General features: G+C 41.3%; 1 protein-coding gene and 1 long non-coding RNA gene across 2 annotated transcripts; one reads left to right on the top strand and one right to left on the bottom strand.

Moving 5' to 3' along the window:
* Positions 1–90: 90 nt before the first annotated feature.
* Positions 91–2,554, bottom strand: LOC139792645 (uncharacterized). The gene is made up of 3 exons (XR_011724328.1): positions 2,239–2,554; positions 780–868; positions 91–361 (listed from the first exon to the last, which is right to left on the bottom strand). It is a non-coding gene; the product is annotated as an uncharacterized lncRNA (long non-coding RNA).
* Positions 2,555–8,048: 5,494 nt separating this feature from the next.
* On the top strand, positions 8,049–19,155 carry MRS2 (magnesium transporter MRS2). The gene is made up of 11 exons (XM_071736306.1): positions 8,049–8,312; positions 8,617–8,690; positions 9,832–9,868; positions 10,320–10,432; positions 10,892–11,065; positions 11,582–11,712; positions 12,381–12,497; positions 15,113–15,265; positions 16,366–16,483; positions 17,232–17,345; positions 18,427–19,155. Exons 1-11 carry the CDS (start codon positions 8,135–8,137, stop codon positions 18,535–18,537), a joined length of 1,320 nt encoding a protein of 439 aa, XP_071592407.1. The 5' UTR covers positions 8,049–8,134; the 3' UTR covers positions 18,538–19,155.
* Positions 19,156–20,360: the final 1,205 nt, after the last annotated feature.

Here is a 20,360-nt window from a genome sequence, read left to right as displayed (position 1 = left end):
GACAGGGCGAAATGGATGATCAGGCTGCCTGGAAAAGATGTATTTCATTTACATCAAGACAACTTCTGGGGGTTTCTTAATAAAGGGGTCAGGGTTTCTTCTGTCAAGGATAAAACATACTTTTATTAGACGTTCGAAATCAATGCCATGAAAATGCTATACACCTAGCCCGGGGTGTAGGCAAGGGCAAGCCACAGCACTCACCAAAAAGCAGGTGTCTACAACCTGAGTGACTGCTTCTGGCCCTCTGCCCAAGCTTCTTCTGTGTATTCCTTCTGTGATTACAATATGCATTCTTCACTGGAGATCTAGGGGCTTTTTTGATGCCTGATTTTGCTTTTGGTTCATTATTCAAGGAGGCCTGGAGAGAGAATTTTTACAAGGACATGTAGTAATAAGACCAGGGGGAATGTTTTTAAATTCTAAGAGGGTTGATTCAGATTAGGTATTAGGAAAAAAATATTACAGTGAGGGTGGTAAGACGCTGGAAGGTGTTGTCCAGTGAATGTCCCCTCCCTGGAGGTGTTCAAGGCCATGTAGGATGGGGCTTTAAGCAAACTGGTCTAGTGGGAGGTGTCCCTGCACACAGCAGGGGAGTTGGAAGTATCATGATCTTTAAGGTCCTTTCCAACCCAAACCATTTTATTATTAACATTTAGCTATTACCATTTCCGTGTGCAGGATGGTCTGAGAAATAATCAAATGAATCACTGAAAAAACACACATATAATTTTTAGTCCATTATTACTTTCCTTCTTATCAGTTACTAAAAATCCTACCTGAAAACTGGATCATTGCTCCAGCCAGGCTGCCTGTTGCCATTTGCTGTTTACATTTGCTGTAATTTAGAAATAAAGCTGGGCATAACCTCGTAAGGAAAAAAAAAAAATCATCAGTAGAACTGAAATTTGGCTCTGGGGCTACTGCTAATTGCAAATAATATATGAGCAATAGGTTTGGGTTTTTAAAATGTGCATACTAACAGGATGCTCTCTGAATGTTTTTTGAGGTGGAATGCAAATGTTATGGACACTGGGTGCTTTGCCCCATCCTACCATCTGAATAGGTAAAATTTACTAGTAACACAAAACTAAGCTGCACTCCTCCGGTATTTCCGTACGTTTATTTAGTTATTTGCATTTCCTGAAATATTACAAAACTTTTCAGTACCCCTATCATTCTTTGGTTGAATGAATCTTTATAATTTATCCTCTTAAGAATCCATGACCTATCACAAGACCTAATACAAATTCTGATAAGCTGGCCCAAACCTGCAATTCTGTTTGGATAATTTCAGTGAATCAGGCTCAGGGGGGACATGTCCTACTAAGCCTAGCTCAAATTTAAAAGACACCATGAACTGTAGCCTGATAAATCAGAAGAATATCATTGGGCACAATTTCTTTTAGCATAAATTCATCAACAGAATAAACCAGAAAAAAATAGACAAAAAATGTAAAACAACTCATTTGCGGTTCAAAGAATATAATGTAAAGTCAAATTGGGTTGATATTGCACTCTTTCTTAATTCGAACAATTTCTATAATTCTACATAGTAGATACAACATAGCATATATAAAACTATATATTAATATGCATATTAAGGACCAGATATCTACTCTACCATTATCAATAGACTCCCTTAGATTTTACAGCTGATATAAATATATCAGATCATGAGATCATTCTGATATCACTTTCATCTTAAATTATTTAGAGCACTTAATCCACAAATGATCCCTTGAAGCTAAATTTTCCTTGCTAATTCTCAACCAAACATCTCTAGACTGCCTAATGTTTGGGAAGTAACTTTGGATATTGCATTATCAGAATAGATTTTTTTTAAAATCTCAGATTATTAAAAATCTTTAAAAATCTATGAGGCATGCATCATCTCATCAGTTTATGTAATAAGCACACGTGTCTTGGATGTGCCCAAACAAATTCTGACTACAGATTCAATTTGCTTGAAAACATTTTTAAATGTGCTGGGGACATGACTTTTGGCTATGGTTTTTTGCATAGCTATGCTCTTTCCATGAAGATTCATAATGAAATACAGAGACTTTGATTTGACTGGATTTTTTGCCATACCTTGGATATAAGAAGCTGTAAAACCTGAGATAAAAGACACAGAAAATACCTTAAATTCAAACTGAATTCCTTTAACATCCCCTTTTCCCCACTGATTGTTGCCAGACTAAAACTGACAGTATCAGCTAAACTAGACCTTCCTACCTGGAACTGTTCAGTGTACAGTAATGCTTGTTCTTCCAGATGGATTTCTACACGTATGATGGAAGGAATTTTTCTTTCCTTTTATCTTACTTCCTTTGATGGGAAAATTAGCCCCCTGCTGTGAGTTACAACAGGGCAGTTAACCATTACAAAAAGCAATCTGAGGGTGAAGGAAGTCAAATATGCTACTGTTACTGGTTAACAGTTAAATTTCTCTACTTGCTGCTTTTCTTCTGACTAATAAGGGGGAGAACCAAGCTTATTACCATCCTTAAATTAATACTGTTTAAAATTGATCTACTGCAACCTGAAATAAGTTTTTTATTAAAATACACTTCCCTGTGAAAAACCAAAAATAGTGGTGACCTTCACACTGTTCTGCAGCCAAGCAGTGATACGTCAACTATCTGCTATTTTTTGCCAGATATTACCACTTGTGGTAATCTTAGATCTACTGTGCAATGACACAACATGGCATTGAGAATCTCTCTGGCAAGAGAATGAACCACTGAATATTTTATTTGGGCCCCCATTTTGACATTAGTGGTACTCCAAAACACTGTTGGTCTCCTATGGCCACAGTAGTTAGAATCACTTTTGTGGACTGCATTAAAATATCCCTTAAATGGTACCAGAGCATTGCTGCCTTTAAAGCAGCCTAGAACTGATGGACAAAATTTTTGTCTGAAACTGGGAGCAATTTATGAATCCTTTGAAGGACTGCAATTTCGTCTGTAGTTAAACCTTTACATACCTAATAGCTGTTGTATAACATGCCTCTCGAGACTTCATATTTAAAATTCAGCTCCTTGCATTTCTTGCATTCCCTCTCTGCCTCTACTTGTGCTAGAGTGAAATCTCACTGTTTTCTTACTCTTAAGGCAACACCTTGAAACTCAGGCCCTGAGAAGCAACCATGACTGTCCAGCCCACTGTGAGCCATGGAACCCAGTATTTCACACCAGCCTTTATAGAATAAAAGACTTTCTTTTCTTCAGCCATAGAAAAAAAGCAAAACAAAAAATACAGTATAAAGTGAGTATGTTTTCCATCTTACCTAAGCAAGACAACTGCCTGAAAGCTGAGATAAGCTCAGACACTTCATCCCATGGTAGCAGGGCTATCCATGAGCATCTTCTCCTTCCAGCCTCTCCATGGCCTGACCTCTCATGCACGGTGTTGTTTCAGTTTTTAAGTTATCTCCTAGCACATTCTCAACAGCAACAAGCCAAGCTGCTGAACTCACTGACACAAAATAAATGCAAAGAGACATATAATCTCTTTATGATGGAGTAACATCCATGAGACCACATCAACCAAGTTGTGTGTCAGGATCATGTGATGGACCTGAAGTCACGCAAAAAGGAGACACTGGGGCATGTGATGAGAAAAGAGTCGTGGCACAGCACCATAGCACTAACCAGGACAAAATGCTGTGAGGTTTCTGCCATCCCAGGATCAGGAATGGTTTTTCATTTTGTTACAGGCCCTGGACAACAAGCTCAGTGACACTAAAACATGAGTTCATGAAGACAGGAACATGTCCTAGTGCTCAAAAGTCTGACAGAATGTACAAAAAGGGTAAGCATAAACTAACACAGAGAACAAAATTCATCTTGTTCTATTGCATAGAGTGCTGAGAATAACATTTAATAACTACCCCTTTGTGTGGTTTATCTGAAAATCAGACTAAGCAGTATCAGCTACTTTCTTTCGAGTTGTAGTGATCAGATTGTCTGCATTGACAGCTCAAAGTACATAAATTATGGGATGGTTCAACTCACACACATGAACTGGAAGAAACAAAATACTGATGCAGTTGTAAATTTTAAAAAACATGTCACAGCAATTTAGCTTATTTACACAGCTGCCAGATGAAAAGCTCCTTAGAATACCTAATTCAATTATTTTTGGGGAAAAAAATTTAAAAATTGGACAATCACAGTTTAAGCTATAGCTTTCAATGACATGGGCCTTTTCTAGCAGTATTCTTGAGACATCTAAGATGGTAAAGGGTACATAGGGCAAAGATTTTGATAAACCCCTAGAGGACCATGATGAAATGGTGATCTGTGGAGAAAAAAACTGCAGGTGGTTGGCTCAAGTAGAGAAAATGTTGAAAAATACATTTCATGACACAAAGTAATGAAAGTGAAGTCACTCTTTCTAGGCAAAGATTTTCTAGTCTGTTACTGTAGCTACCTTTGACCAAGGCACCTGAGACTACCAGCCTGAGACTACCACTTCAGTATTCTGATTCATTCATGTAACAGAAATTATTCTAAAAATTATATATTTTAAATTTTCCATGGGGTCTTTCCTTTTTTTTGGTCTCTGTTCTTATTCAGCTTTATTCATCATTCACAAGACAATCATCTACTGCCTGGAAGCAAATATTTTTTTATCTGTTTTTTTGATTGTGTTTGCTTCGTGGGTTTTTGTTTTGATTTGATTTGATTTGTTTTCCCTCAATGTAAATAAAATGGGACACCTGTGAGCTTTCCTTTTAGGAGAAGAAACAGGTAGTATGTTCAGTCATATCTTAGTATATATCAGGATTGCTTAAATGTACAAATCATACACTGAGAGATGATTCCTCTGTAGACAGACATCTATATGCCTTTCTACCATAATTGTACCAAAAAATTTCTGAGCTTTTTTTCAGCAGAGATTTCTAACAATCCTCTGCTGAAATTTATGGTTTTATCCTCTATCTGTATGTTTTTCTTTGGTGTCTTTGTTTCTTTGGTGTTTCTGCTCCTTCTCTTTCACACACCCCAGCTACAATCAGGCCAATCCTTCATGTCTGCACTGACATTCAGCTGGCACCAGAACTATTTGCTTACATAATTCAACCTCACAAATGGCTTCTGATTTGAATGGCAATTTCATGGGTAAGCAAACCTGTGCAGGAGCTGTCCTCTCATTTTGGCTGAATGGAGAGCAGCTGTCATGCTCATTTGTGCCAATGAGCTTCTTCAACAAATAGCATGTGAGCCTGACCCACTATTTATTTATTTTTTGTATTAAATACAGTAAACTGCACCCAAAGGTTGACACTGCAGGACATACAGGATACCTGACATGTGTACAGCAGAAGCAACAAGCAGCTCATTGGTATTTAGACCTGCAGTAACTAAATGGCAGTTCCAAATCCCCAATTATCTTCTGAGAGTAGCAGTATAAATTAGATATTGTCTGTGCTTCGTCACTTATCCCTGGCTGCCAGTTCACACCAATGCATTACATTCACCTCCAAAGACAGAGGTGGTATTTGGTTATTGTCTGCCTGTTGTGATCTGATGTAACATAAAAATTTATTTTTATTTTTGCTTTGGATCCGCTAAACAAAGTCCAACTGTAGAAGGGTTGGGTGCAAGCAGATTTTGTTTGACAATTGACACAAGCAAAATGAAAGAGCCAGGCAAAAGAAGGAGAGAGGAAAAGAAGATATGAGGGAGAAAAAAGTGGAGAAAAAGGGTAAGAAAGAGGGGAAAGGGAGAGTCACCACCCAGGGTCCAGCTGTCCAGTGAGTTCCTTCAAGATGTCCCTGATCCTGGACAGGGTCCGCTGCAAAACGGAGGTAGGTCAAGGGATGACAAAGCAGCCACAGCCTGGACAGACATATATACCCCTGAGTCCCTTTTGCTCCCAAGGGGCAGCTGTCACTCAGCTGCCACAGAAGTCAGGGGCATTGCCATCAGAGCCATTGCAGACAGGCTGCCTGGAGGGGCTGAGCTGCTGCAGAAGGGTGCAGACCCCCACCCACTCATCAGTTCTTATCTCCCTCTAGGTGCCACCCCTGTTCTGCTTCATTGGCATCAGAGCCATTGCAAACAGGTTTGCCTGGAGGGGGGGGCTCCCAGCACACAGGACTTACCTCTTTCCAGGCACCACTCCCTGCTCCGTTCCAGCCCCCTCAGCCGGGTCCATCGGCATCAGTACAATCAAGGTGGCTTCCTCCACCCTGGCCAGGGTAATGGTGCCTGGAGGGACGTCCCAGCATTGCAGGCCCTCAGAAAAGGGGAGTGGTCTCCACCCAGCCCTTAGTTCTTAGTTCTTATCTCTTCCCAAGGTCTCACCCCCTGCTCAGCTCTGGCCAGGCCAGGTCCTTCACTGGCCTAGCCAGGGCTATTAGCTTTAAAATTGTTCTTTTGAGACAATTTCAAACCAGTGAGATCAGACTCTCACACACTGCCCCTTCCAGACAATTATGATGATGGCTGATACTGCAGCGATGATGAGATACAACACCAATACTCAGTGGTATATTGGCCTATTATATTGTGCACATCAAAATTCGTACCAATAAATATTCAGTGTGAAGTTATGTCACCCTATTTCCAACACTTCAGTTGTGTATGCAGCCAGAATAACAGATGGACAAAGGAAAACAGATCAGCCTAGTGTCTTTTCCCTTTTTTACTGACAGTGTGCGATGTCAGCTATGTGAGACTTACTGCAGATTCATTAAGACTAAATTTCTGGCATATATTCTTCAGATTCTTCTCTAGCCTTTGCGTTCCAAACATACAGCATCAACATAAGCTGCCATGAGTTGCCAGCAATGGTTTGTTTCCTGCAATCCCGTGGCATTTTCAGTGCTGTCTAGGATTTCCAGATTTTGTTTAAGTATTCCTGACATCCAAGAGTATTAATTTAGTCTTGTGCATACTGCCACCTGCTGTGATTAACCAAAACTAAAGTTAAAATATTCAATTTCAGTAGATTTCATCTATTTATCAACTACAGAGGGGGTCAGCATTTGCATTCAGGTATGCTTACACCAAAACTGAAAACCTCTGATGGCTTCAGCCACATGCTGTATGGTACCTACTAAAGAACTTATTTATTATATTACTTCCTTGTTAAGTAATTTATCTTTGTGCAGAGTGTGTGTAAACTGTCCTTTCCAACCTGGACTTGGGAACACACTCGGAACAAATGCTGATCTGTGCGTTTTTATGTATGTATATCCAAACACACACAAATGCACAGACTGTGTGGTGTAGTAAATGAGGGGATACTCTGTCCTCGGGTGACTTCTCTGTACCTTGGAAGTCCAGCCTAGAGCAGAATTTGGCCCTGACTCCCTTGTATTCAGAACGCAGACACATTTTCAGCATAGTGTTGGGACTTGTGCCCTCCTCTCGGGGCAGCCGTACGGATCATTCCATTAGCAACACGATCACCTCCTCATGTATTTCCCCACTAAGCAGCAATGCGCGCCGCAAGCGCGTTTTGAGAATGTTTCCTGCTGCAGGGCTTTGAACACCGGCTTTGCCTTCATGCCGATTCACACGCTTCAGCGGAACCAACCCAAGGATGCTCCTACCCTCGGCGTTATCCTTTTGCGCGTTTTGATACAGTTTTAAACCAACCCGTAACAGTGAAAGCTGCTGTGTTACTAAATAAACCTCTGCACCGCAACCAGACAGCTCCTTAAGGCAGACGGCAAAGCACATCCCACCCGCAGGAGGGGTAGGGGTTTACGGAAGGTCCCTGGCAGCCGAAGCGGGGCCGGGGCTACAGGCCCTGGCCGGGACACCCCCGCGGCTGCATACCCGGACACCCCGCGCTGCCGGCGGCACCGTGGCTGCTCCCGCCGCTCCCTTAGCGGCTCCGCCCGCACACAGCGGCCACCGCCAGCGAGCCCAGGGGCAAACCTCCAACCCGCCTGGCAGCGGCGGCCCTGACCCGCAACCGCCTGGCATGGCCCTGCCCGGCCCGGCCCCCAGCGCGTTGCAGCCGCCAGCTCCGCTCCTCCCCGGCTGCGCAAGGGTAACCCATCAGCCGCCCAGCTTCCTCCTTCGCCGCGGCTGCGCGCTGAGTGAGAGTCGCGCTGAGTGAGAGTCCGGTCCGGGCCTTGCGGGAGCTGCGTAGGGCCTGTGCGCCTATGCTGCGCGCCGCGCTGCTGCCCCGCGCCCTGGGCCGCTGCTGCTGCGCGCCCCGCGGCTGGGGGGGCACGGCGGGCGGCGGGTCCGGCCCGCGGGTCGACCTGGGCCTGCCTCCCGGCCAGGGCCGGCCCGCGGGGGTGGCCGTGTCGCCGTGCCCACGGGGGCTGCTCTGGGCGGGTAAGCGGCGGGGCTGAGCCGGGCTGGGTCGCAGGAGTCACGCTGGGCCGGACCGGCCCCGTCTGGCCTGTGCGGCCGTGGCCGTCCGGGCCCTGGTCCCGCAGAGCTGCGGGGGTTCCCCCCTCCCCCGTGCGTCCCGGCAGGCCCCGCCATGTGGGCACTGCGGGCGGAGAGGGGGGTTTGTGTGTGTGTGGCAGCCCCGCCGGGGAATGGGGAGGCAAATGCCGGGGCGGTATGTAGGCGGGTAAAGGCAGATATAAAGGTACCAAGTGCGGTGTGCTGGAAGTGTCTTATCCGTCTTCAGGTATATTCTATCGGCGTGCTACAACAGAGGCCTCCCAAGCCACCTTAGCCAGCGTCTCTCCTGTTTTTGCAGTGGTAAGTACACGCAAGGGTTTCCACCGGCGGTGGTCTGTCATGCTCGGGTTTTGTTTTCCTTAAAGCATCCTAAGAGCAGACTGATCGGTCTCCCAAAGAACATCCCTAGTGCTAAATTCTTGGTTTAAGGTGTTCTGGCTTGAGGACGGGCATGGTATAGAGTATTCATCAAGTTGTTTCTCTAAGTTAAAGCATCTGCTGACAGCTCTTTTTAATTCTGGAGGCACATCAGCTCTTCAAGTGCTGCAGGTGGAAGGTTTCTTGTTAAGCTCACAGCAGCTTCATAATTCTTGTAGCTGTAATTGTAAGCAAGCATGGGACTTGGGAAAATAGCTTCTGTATTCCGGTTTTGTAATGAGCCTGAAAGCTGTTTTCAGGCTGCATGAGTGACAGCAGTGCATCTGGGGGAAGGCAGGGCCTTCTTACCGAGAACATTTGCAGTGAGGTCCATGCAGCTAGAAACTTGTGCCCATGAAACACCCATTGCAGTGCTGCTGGAATGTGTGCTCGGGTATGCTTCATTCATGGAAAGTTATTTTTAAAGCCAGTAAGATAGAAGTAAGCTACGTGGTTTATAAACAAGCAAACGTTGTGGTTAAACCAGACCTTGCAGTTTCCCCAATAATTTTACTAGGAGATACAAGTGGTAAATGAATAATTTCAGTGACAAGTGCTAAGACAAGGAGTTGGATGCAGGTTACTAGCTTACTTTTCATAGACTGAAGGCCTAACTACCCATTTAGTGGTGGTCCTTACTTTTTGGATATTCTTTGTAAGTTTTTCAGACTGCTCCAGAGAAAATAGCAACATTTGTAATAAAAGATGTAAGATGCACTTTTGTGCCAAAACAAATCTTACCCTCTTTAAATTACCTCTTTCCTGAAGTTTACTTAGGAACATCATCATGCAGATGAGCCTGGTTTTGTTTGGTGTGTCTGCATAGGTGGTGAAATGTATAGCAATTTGGTGCAGTATTTTTCCCAATTGGGTTGAATTGCGAAGGGAGGGCATAAAAAGCTGATTTTTCTTAATGTGTTTTCCCCTGGACTTTTAGGCAAATGCAAACAGTGTTAGGCTTATTTTCATGTTTTATATTAATTCTGTGAAAAAAAGTGTTTCGTTTTTTTCCCCACTCTTTTAGATGAAGCTTGACACCAAGGGAAACACTACTTATTTTGGTGAGTTTTCATTTTAGTTTTATTTGTTTGGAGACTTTTGTTTTAACTTATCCAATACTTTTAAGCAATACTTTGAAAATAACATAAACCATCTTTTACAGGAAGGTAGTTTTTACTTTGTCTTTTCCCTTTTTGAGTAGCATGCTACTTTTCCTGTTTTATTTTTCCTGTCCTGTAGGATTATACATGCTTTCTCAAACCAGGCACTTGGTTTCTGACATAAAATGAATTGTTGTGGCCAATCTTTTCACTTATTCATAGATTTCTGTTTTTCCACTCAAGACACAGTTTTCTAAACTTTGTAAAAAATAAATTACATTGAGGAATCAGTGGGAGGGGAAAACTTCGTCAAAGTCAGCACAGCTTTTTTCTTTTGTGGGACTGAGTAATAGACTGAAATGTGACACATACATGCTTATTTTCTAAATACCTTCATCTAAAAATGTTTTAGAAAAAAAGAAAACCGAATTGTACCAGGAATTGGGTCTTCAAGCTCGAGATCTAAGATTTCAACACCTAATGAGCATTGCAACTAGAAACAACAGAATCATCATAAGAATGGAGGTAATGGTTTCTCTATAGCTTTGTGTAAATGGGAATCGTGTCTTCTCCTTGAATTTGCGTTTTCTTACAGTGTTTTTACTGTAAGAAATACCAGTTTTCTATGAAGTCCAGCAGCTAATGTGGCTTTGGAGTTCTACTTAGCAATCACAGAGGCACGGGTTTACCAAAAATACATGTTAATGATATTTTTCCTAGTTAAGCATAGGAGAAACATTACTAATGTAGAAGAAGTAAAGGCTTATGAGGAGCTTCTTCTCAAGAATATCATCAGCAACAGTGCTGTGTCTGAACCATGGTTTGCAGTTAGCATGAGTTTCTTTTGTTTTCCTTCTGAAAAGACATTTGACGAGTGGCTTTATCAAAGCCTAAATTATCAAATGCACTGCATAGTCACGAGAAGATAGAAGTCTTCAGAGTGGTCTTTTTTTTTCAGATTCCTACATTTACTGTCTCTTTCAGTTCTTGAAGGCTGTCATAACACCAGAGTTTCTTCTGATACTAGATTATGGTAATTTAAATTTGGAACGCAGGCTTGTCAAAGAACTAGCATCTCAGCTGGCTGGGGAAGGTCAACTAGTTACATATTCCCTGCCCTTTGAATTCCAAGCCATAGAAGCAATCCTGCAATACCGGGTGAGCTATTTTGTTTTCATTTAAGTTGCTTTTGAAATTTTGTCTTCATGGGAAAGGCTGTGTGATTGTCTTCTTTCATTAATATTTATACATACGCATTCGTATAAATGTTCCTCACTTGTTGTCGGGGTTCGTTTTTGATTTTGGCTTTAGTTGGTTTAAATTTTATGGTTTTGTGTGCGTGTCTGATTCCATTGCTATCCCAGGAAAGTGGTAATTGGAAAGTTTGTTATTGGAAAAAATACACGTAAGGATGTGATGGCTTCACTGTGATTTGGACACTTTAAAACAAGTTTGAGTCCATTTCTAGACATATGCTTTAGCTGAAATAGAAGTCACGGAGAAGCACTGAGACTTCTTTTTTTTTTTTTTTTTTTTTTACCTCTTGGGCAGGAGTCAGATAATTATGTATTAATTGCTTGTTACTGTGAACTCTGGTCAGAGACAGGAGTCAGTTGCCCAAGACGCTCTGAAGGGATTGCTTTAATTCTTATGAAGGATCATGTTGTTATCTAGATCAGCAAACTGCATGAGAGACTTAACACTTTGCAGCCTCAGATCCTTGAGACACTGGAAGCTCTAGTGGACCCCAAGCTTTTGTCTGTGGATAGGAGTAAACTACACATTCTCCTGCAAAATGGCAAGAGGTAAATAAGAGTAAGACATGAAGAGACTAGAAGATGACTATAGAAAATCATGTGCAATAATATGTTAGAAAAATGGTTATCTAATATGAATTACTGTAATTGTGCACCTTATTTGTAAGTGTAAAAATTGTTATATGAAATACTTCGCGATATGGGGGAAAAAACAGGAAAAGGGAAATCTATTACGGGTTGCCAGAAATAGTCAAGCTTCTTAAACAGCATCTAATAAAATATTACCTAAAAGAACAAAATAACATCATGAAAACATTCCCCAGAATGTAAAACAAGATGAGCTGTTGCATTACTGCTATAAGATTACTAGTACTAAATATACTGATACCCTCATGTATTCTGGTATGGCAGTGCTCAAATGCACTCCCTACGTGTTCACAGAGTCTTGTTTTTTCTGGCTTAGCAAATATATTCAGAAAACAAATGAATCCTTTTCAGTGTGTGTCTGTAGCTTGCTGGTCCCTAAACAGAAAACTGCCACTGCTAAGTGTGTGGTCTTGAGAGAATTTTTTGAAAGAGATCTTAAAACCCTGCAAAGAAGCCTTCCATAGCCACTCCATCTGGTGAGGGTGCTGGCTGGCAAAGCTGTTTAGAGATTACCTTTGTGCACTGGTGCCAGTGGAGATTACTTGACCTTTTGCTTGTTCTTTCTTCAGCTTGTCAGAACTGGAAACAGATCTTAAAGTTTTCAAAGAAACAATTCTGGAGATCTTAGATGAAGAAGAATTAATAGAAGAGCTCTGTATATCTAAATGGACTGATCCACAAGTATTGTATGTATATTTTGATACCACGTAATTTAAAAAAAATAATTTAAGGACAACTTGAACACTAAACTGGGTGTTCCCTTCCAAAAAGCAGGCAGAAGACAACTTTCTAATTTTTTAAAGCCCTAATGCTTGCTTCTTGAGAAATTGATAGATTTGCCATTTTGGTGAGGGATTCCATTAGCACTAGTCAGCTTAAAATAGTTCTCAGCATAGCAGGCCAGCTTATCTAGTATACAAAGGGACAGGAATAGGATGGAAGGAGAAGGAAAGGCAAATGTTATTTTTTCAATACAAATGTATGCTTTCTGGGAATTTTCATCAGTTTCACCAAATAAATAAAATGGCAGATTTTAAAGCTTGTCTTGCGTAAGTCAGATGCCACTCTGCCTTTGCTAGAAGTCTTCTGAACAACTTCCTCCTAGACTTTTGCTCACCAACAGAACCTAAAGGAAAGAGGCTCTGGAGCAACATTGTGCACCTGAAGAGCAGCATTTCAGGAAAAGTGCACAAGCAGAAGTAGTCCTATTGCACACTCTCAAGAAGACACATGCAGCAGCCTTAGCAGTTGCTTCAACAAAATCTAAGAAGTGAAAACATAGTATTAGCTCCCAGGGTGCTTGGGGCTGATTTGTATTAAATCTTGGACATAAAGACATGTTTCAGTTGGTAACAACTACTTTTGAGATCCTTTGCAAAGTTAATGGATACTTTTGCCTAGCAACATTGCATGTGGATATTTATACCGTTCATATAGTATTTTTTGTTTGAAATCAGGAGCTAGTTTTTTGCCCTGCAAAGCTTTGTCTGAATGTGCAGCAGAAACTGGGTGTTGCAGAAATACAATTTGCCTAATTCATCTGCTGGAGTAGTAGCAGTATCAGGAGGGCTCAGAATTTCAGGCTGCTTCTGAACCAGCAGACAATCTTTATCCTGGTTTTGCTCTCAGCTTTCTTTTGGACTTAATACAAGCTGCTGGTAAATATTTTCTTGCCTTGTGATAGGTGTGTATAAACATTTAGGAGAGATACCAAGGTCACACTCTTCATGTCAGGAGGAACCTGAAGCCATCCCTTTTTTCAGACTCTGCTGTTGCAGATGGGTAGAAGAGGTTTTCTGAGGTTGTCTGAAGAGGTGCTGAAACTGTGCTACAGGGTGTGGCAAGGGAGTCTGTACAGACACACCTAGCACAGCAGCACGTTTGCAGGCAGAGTGGCAGTGTGTGGACAGCTCTTTTGGACCCAGGACTGGTGCAGGGTATGGATGGTATTTGATGAACTCAAGAAGCCTGAGAAGGTGTTGGAGGCATGTAAGTGCCATCAGAGATCAGTTGCAGCAGGAGTGGTGAGCTGAGCCCAGAAAGGCAAGAGAGATTCTGTATCTTTTCATGAAGGGCTGGCAGACTGTTTAAAGATTCATGAGACAGATGGAGGCTAAATAATGGAAGCAAATTATATGTCAGTTATTTTCCTGCCCATATGTGTGTTGTTTCTCTTTTGTAGATCCACACAGGAGCCAATGTAAAGATCAAATAGCTGGATCCATTATATAGTAGAGAATGCTCTAAGGCTTTAAAACATGCAATAATCAAATTCAAATCTCCTCTCATCTTCATGCAATAATAATCTCAAAAGTGTGAAGGAATTTAAAATCAACCTGGCTAACTCAAAGTTTCTGCTCTGTAAGAGAGAAACTAGGGGTTCTGTTAAAGGTGCCAACTGATCTTAAATAGGTTGATTCTTAAGTCATACCACTAATTTTCTTGTCAGTCTGTAATGCTAAGAGATTCGGAAAAGTTCAGTTTTTCTAGAGAAATTAAGTCATACCACAGAAGAAAAAAATGAAGAAGCTTTCTGGCTTTACTGATATTTTCTAGCTCTTGTGGATCTCAGGTGCCCCAGCTTTCATCTACATAGTGAAAAATCCAGTACTCCACTAGAAACACACATACCTGTTCCAGAGGAGGAACTGTCAGTAGTCAGTCCATGAATTAAAATTTTCTCAGACAGACTTCACTTAGGAGGGAGCAGCATCTTCCATTTGATGCCCACTCCTAGGCTGCTTCCTGCTCGGAAAATGTTTTGCAGTAATTACTGTGTATAGCTGAAACACCTTACAACTAAACCATTTTAAACACACACCTAAAATATCTCCCTTACTCCGTAACTGTGGGTGTGTTGACTTGTGGGTTTTTTATTCTTGGCATTTTTAACTGCAGCGTTACTAGCTTCCACCGCTTGAGGGCGCCAAAAATTATCGCCTTTTAAAAATTCCAACACTTTGTAATAACGTAAGCATTTCTAGGAATAGAAAATTTATAAATAATCTAAAATTTATATAAATTTATAGCTTGTTAATATCTGAAAAAGTAAGATTTGTGGTGCTGTGCATGCCTTGAGCATATGAAATAATAGGCTCCCAGTGTGGATCAGCTGATAAATGTAAAAATATGTCTTTTATTTTAAGATGCTGGTATTGATGGGGGTTTCTCACTGAAGAGGTTGGATTTTGAGATCTAGTGTCTGTTCCCCACAACTCCTGTGTCTTGTATTAACCCAGCCAGTAATACACTTCTATATATCATGTAGCTTAACCAGAAAAATGTAACTTGTTGCTCGCAGTGAGGAGAGTACGTCTGGGATTGATCATGCAGAGGAAATGGAGCTGCTGCTGGAGAACTATTACAGAGAAGCAGAAGATCTTGCAAATGAAGCTCGTGAACTCAGAGTACTGATTGATGACTCAGAAAGCATCATCTTTATCAACCTGGACAGGTGAGCTACTCTGTCTCTTGGACTGCCAAAAGCTGAGCAGAAGTTTATACTGCGTAGTCTTTCTTAAATATGCCTACAAGGAAAATCAGGGAGTTTCATCTTCATGAGGTTTTGAATGGACTTAAAAGTCACAAAACAAGAAGAGGCATTGCACTTCTCTTATCAGAGAACTGGATGAAGCTAAGCAACAAAACACCCTAATTAGCATGTAGAGCGCTCTTTAGTTAGGTATCAGTTTTCACTAGCTGGAGTAACCAAGCTTCTCCTAGGTCCTTCTGGGGAGCTGTTCACTGAAGGATGTGTCTGCTGATTTAGGGGCAAAATTCTACTCAGGAAAATTTGCTCTTAATTCAACAAAACTGAATTATGTAAGAGTGTGTCTAGGCTAGACTACTCGGGTATTCAGTACAAGTTGCATTATCACTCTATTGGATGATACAAAAATTAATAACTTTGAAGCAGATATTTTCTCTGTATGCTACACTTTTCACAACTATTCAGCTTTCTTACAGAAAGCAACAGTGGCGTGCATTTGCAAGCACGTGCCACTCTCTCTTTGAGATCAGTATTTAATATTCTTTCTCCTCTTTATTGGGGAGTTACCTCTTGAGGCAATTGGTGGATGTTTTATCAGGAAATTGCAAAAATTCTGTTGAGGAAGACATGAATATGGAATTCTTCAAAACTGGCTCGAGTTTGTAGTCCGCAGCATTTACCGATTTTATTTCTTTACAAAATTAATATGCAAGGTAACAGTAATTTTTTTTTTTTGCTCATGAATATGGACATACAAATTCCAGCCAGATAGTGGTGAGAACACAAAAATGTTTATGGAAATTTAGTCACCTGTAAGAAGTGAGTGATGCTGGAAAGTCTGATGATGATTAAGGCAGCAGGTTCTGCTTAGAGGTACCCTGATACATCAGTTTCAAAATGATAGCCTCTTTATTCTGTTGTTTCATGTGTTTTATCACTGGGTTGCTAATTCCAGCATGACTTCCTCTGTTTCACTGTTTTTTAATGCCCACTGTATGGAATTCGACAGCTTAGCAGCAAATCAATTTTTGGGTTCCCCTTACAGATGTTTCTCCCTTCTCTAGCCACCGTAATGTGATGATGAGATTGAACTTGCAACTGACTATGGGGACTTTCTCTCTCTCTCTCTTTGGACTCATAGGAGTTGCATTTGGTATGAATTTAGAGTCATCTCTTGAAGAGGTAAGGAATGAGTGCTGCTTCTATCAGTGAAATAAAACATGGGCCCTGCTCTTACAGTGAATTTTACATTCAGGCAAAGCTCTAGGTTTATGTTTGTGTGTGAACATAATTAAGTTCAGGGAGTCATGTGTTCACACAGTCACTTTTTTTATAAGCAAAAATGGCTAACTGCAGAGTGTGGCAGCCTTTTTTCTTTTACATCCACGGAGAAGAAATGAGAAGACAAAATTATGGTTGTGTAAGAACTTGCTATAAATCAGTATTCCGGTTTCTTTCATGATCAGCTGCTGTTCTGAAAAGCCCAGCCTTGCCTTCCAGAAACAAGGGGTAAACAGCCAGGGTATTTCCAGACTGTCAGTTACATTGTTACACCCGGACTGGTGGGGGCACAGACTGTGGGTACAAATGCAGAATTTTACCTGCCATCTTTAAAATAAAAAAAAATCCAAACCAAACAAAAGAGCCTTCTTCCATTTCAAATCAGTTAAATTAAATTGACTGAATTTCCAGACTTCCCAGGGAAGGAAGGAGAACTGCATGGGACAGTAGTAGCATGCACTATTGTCACTCCTAAATTAAATGCTTTGCTGTGAAATGGACCTTTTTCAAGGGAGGAGCTTGGCTGCTGATGGTGAAGTTTAGTACTTCCTTCCTGTAGAGGAGGTGCTGGGGACCAACAGATTATCTTTGGATAATCCCTTTTCTGAAGAGGGAGTTGCATTGACTGATGAGAGTGTTCTCTTGTTAGGACCCCAGAATATTTTGGCTGGTGACAGGGATTATGTTTCTGGGAAGTGGCCTGATCTGGCGGCGCTTGCTTTCCTTCCTCGGGCGGCACCTGGAACCTCCGCTACCTCCTCACGTACGTATGGCTGATGGGTATTTCTGATACAGACTCTGCATGTACACTTCATTTCTAAAGCAGGAGAAGAGCCATTGCAGGAGGGTGGCCCAGAGACCATGGGGAAATTCAGCTCAAATATCTTTTTCTTGACTTGACAAAGGAGAAGGTTCCCCTGAGCTGGACTGAATGGGGTGGGAAGTCACTGCAAAGATACGCCTGAGCAATAAGATACGCTCACTGCTGCCAGAAGTGAAGCTGCAGGCTGTTCCTTGAGACATGCTGTATTTACTGTCACCTGCAAGTCCAAGGGAAGCTCAGGCTAATGTTAGAAGCAGCCTTAATTTGCCTTTGGAGCTGCCACAGCAGTTTCTTCACACTGAGGGGCATCACAGAGGCTCTTCTCCCCCTCTCACTCACTCTGTAGTCCCTGCCTCATAAAAGAGAAGGTGCAGAGAAAAGACTGATGAGGACAGGTCCTAGCTGTAATATCTCTCTAGAGAATGGTGTCACGGTTGTGATGTCCTCATTCCCAGTCTAAAGTTTGTAATAGCTCCTCATGCACAGCAGTCATCTTTGCCATTGATGCTGATGACATCCTAGAGCCCTGCTGTACCAAGCCATTTTAATGATTCCAAGGAGAACATCTTCAGATTAGCAATATTTTGTATGGGTCATTTTTCCCACTGATGATGCTTTCCTGCCAAACCTCATGGAACTGTGTTGTCCACCTCTGTTCTGCACTCTGATACCTATAAAAGGAAAGTATCAGTGGATTCAAAAGCCAAGTTGCTACAAAAAAAGAGGGGGACTAAGATAAACTCCTTGCTTCCCCTCCCTTGTCACTATTAGGCAGGTGGAAATAGTTTGTTGTGTATTGTTGACTGTGGCTACAACTGGATTATCCCTAAGTGTTGTTATAAAAACCAACTCCAGCACATACTGACTCTGGCTTGGAGACATGTACTGAAGGAGATTAGGCAGGAATAGTATTCTGAAAATAAGAAAAATCAGAGTTTAGGCCTCTGTGAAGCTTTATTTCATTCTGCTGCTTATAGAGTAGCTTTGCATGTATTAACAGGCCATTTTGCATCTTGCCTAGGTTCCTACAGTTCTGAAAAAATCCCAACCAGCAGCTGGAAGAGTGGAGATAAAGAACAACCTTAAAGCAGAAACATTTGGGCTGAGCAGAAGCACATTAACAAACCAATAGGAACAGCAGGAATTAAGAGACTTTTATTGTTAAAGGGTGGACTCTGGGTACTTCCCTTGCTTTTGTTCTTCCGCATGGAAAAGAACAAGAATTTCTAAACTTCCTAATTTAAAATATATTTTGTGCCAAAAACCTATAGTGAGATTTTAATGCTCTCACACAAAAGGAGAGAAACACAAGGGAAAGTAGTGATGTGCTTTCCACAGTAGTCTCACTTCCACACCACCTATGTTCAGTAGTTTTCTGTATCACATACATACATTTATTTTCACGGCATTCTCAATTTCAGGTGTTTCTGTCAAATACTTCTTCACATAATGTCCCTTTCTTAAAGAGAACAGTATTTTGAGTTTAAAGGCTGACAGCACTCAGTATTAATCAATAATTCTGAGTCTGAGATACAGATTTAGGAATCCAACTTCAAATATCAAAGAAAAAACCACCCCATAAAAGGACTTTTTAATATATTTTTAAGACCCTATTTAATTGCACAGAACAGATTTTTCCAAAGTAAAAAGCGTTACTGCATCTCTTGTGTAGCATCACTTCTAATCTGGCAGTAACCAGAAATAATAGTTTCCCTTATTTCTAGTGAGCAATAAAAGGCTTTGAACCACAGATACTTTGGTATACCAGAAAAGTGGGCCTGGTGATAACATACACTTCTGCCTGCTTACCATCTGCCACTATTTTAACACACATTGATACAGCTGAAGTTTGACAACTCTTTGCTGTCATAAGGACTGATTCAAATGCTGATAAATTCAACAGACGAGTTGCTGGTTTCTCTTCTCTCTCCAAGAAGACAAGACAAAGCATGGACTGGCCTGCGCCACAGTAAGCAGTGGTTAGTAAAGGGTGTGGAAGCCTCGTGTCCTGGGGTGGACTGGGGAAGGAGTAAAATTCTTACACACACTGTTTTCATTTTCTCTTAGAACTTCTCTCTGAACTCTGAGAATGTAGTTCCTACTGATTTCTCCCAGACTGTAGAGGGAGAATGAAATCCTTGTAAATCAGGTCACAAACTGTCTGGTTTTTGCTTGGCATTTTTTAACTTCCTGATGTAGAGCGAGGAGCTCCCTAGGTGCCACCAGGTAACTGTTGTACTGGCAGGGGTTGAAAAGACAGTAACTGTAGCTGTGAACATTTTTACTAAGGAATAAAGAATCAAAAATTGAAATAAAAAGGTACATAAGTTAAATTTATGCAGGTGTGTAATTCTGGTTGGGCTAAAATCAGTTGTACCTGATTTAGAAACAGTTGTTCTTGCTCAGTATGTGAATTCAAGTACAGACATAAAAGTCATGAGAAGGTGAGAAGATTGATGTTGTTTGCAGTTTGAGGTTTTTAGCTGAATTTCTTGCACTATTTTGCTTAGCAGATAGAGATATAAATAAACTTTTAAACCAAGCAATCAAGTGGAAAGAACAATGGCTCACATACCTTGGCTGTTAAACCCCAAGAAAGGCCAGTGCATGTAGTCAGATTGATGTAAACGTGTTTGCAGCCAAGTTGTAGTTGCATTAGGCCAGGACTGAAATGTGTTCATACAGCTGTTTACAGCTGGAAGTTTTCATGAAAGCTTTCCAAGCTCTGTCCTTTGTGCAGAGAGGCTTCTGTCAAGCTTATTGACTTTTCCTGTACATAACTGAAAAGCACTGAAAAGACACTTTTTACAAGACTACCTTTCAAGTAATCAAAATGCATTAATGTGCAGTAAAATCATTCTGAAATCTTACAAATGTGTTCTTTATTTTTTTTTTTACGTGTTCTGCTATTTGGGCAAGTCAGGTCCCCAAAATAGATGTTAAAATGCATTATAC

The sequence above is a fragment of the Heliangelus exortis genome, chromosome 2 (assembly GCF_036169615.1).
Source record: "Heliangelus exortis chromosome 2, bHelExo1.hap1, whole genome shotgun sequence".
NCBI classification, from domain to species: domain Eukaryota; kingdom Metazoa; phylum Chordata; class Aves; order Apodiformes; family Trochilidae; genus Heliangelus; species Heliangelus exortis.
Note: the sequence above shows the minus strand (reverse complement) of the source record. Positions and strands in the feature narration are given on the sequence as shown.

Excerpts from the sequence above, each read along its gene's own strand:
- MRS2 (XM_071736306.1), top strand. The coding sequence starts at position 8,135 with ATGCTGCGCGCCGCGCTGCTGCCCCGCGCCCTGGGCCGCTGCTGCTGC. Across the intron at positions 8,313-8,616 it reads ACGGGGGCTGCTCTGGGCGG|GTATATTCTATCGGCGTGCT; the intron begins GTAAGCGGCGGG and ends ATCCGTCTTCAG. Across the intron at positions 12,498-15,112 it reads TGGACTGATCCACAAGTATT|TGAGGAGAGTACGTCTGGGA; the intron begins GTATGTATATTT and ends TGTTGCTCGCAG.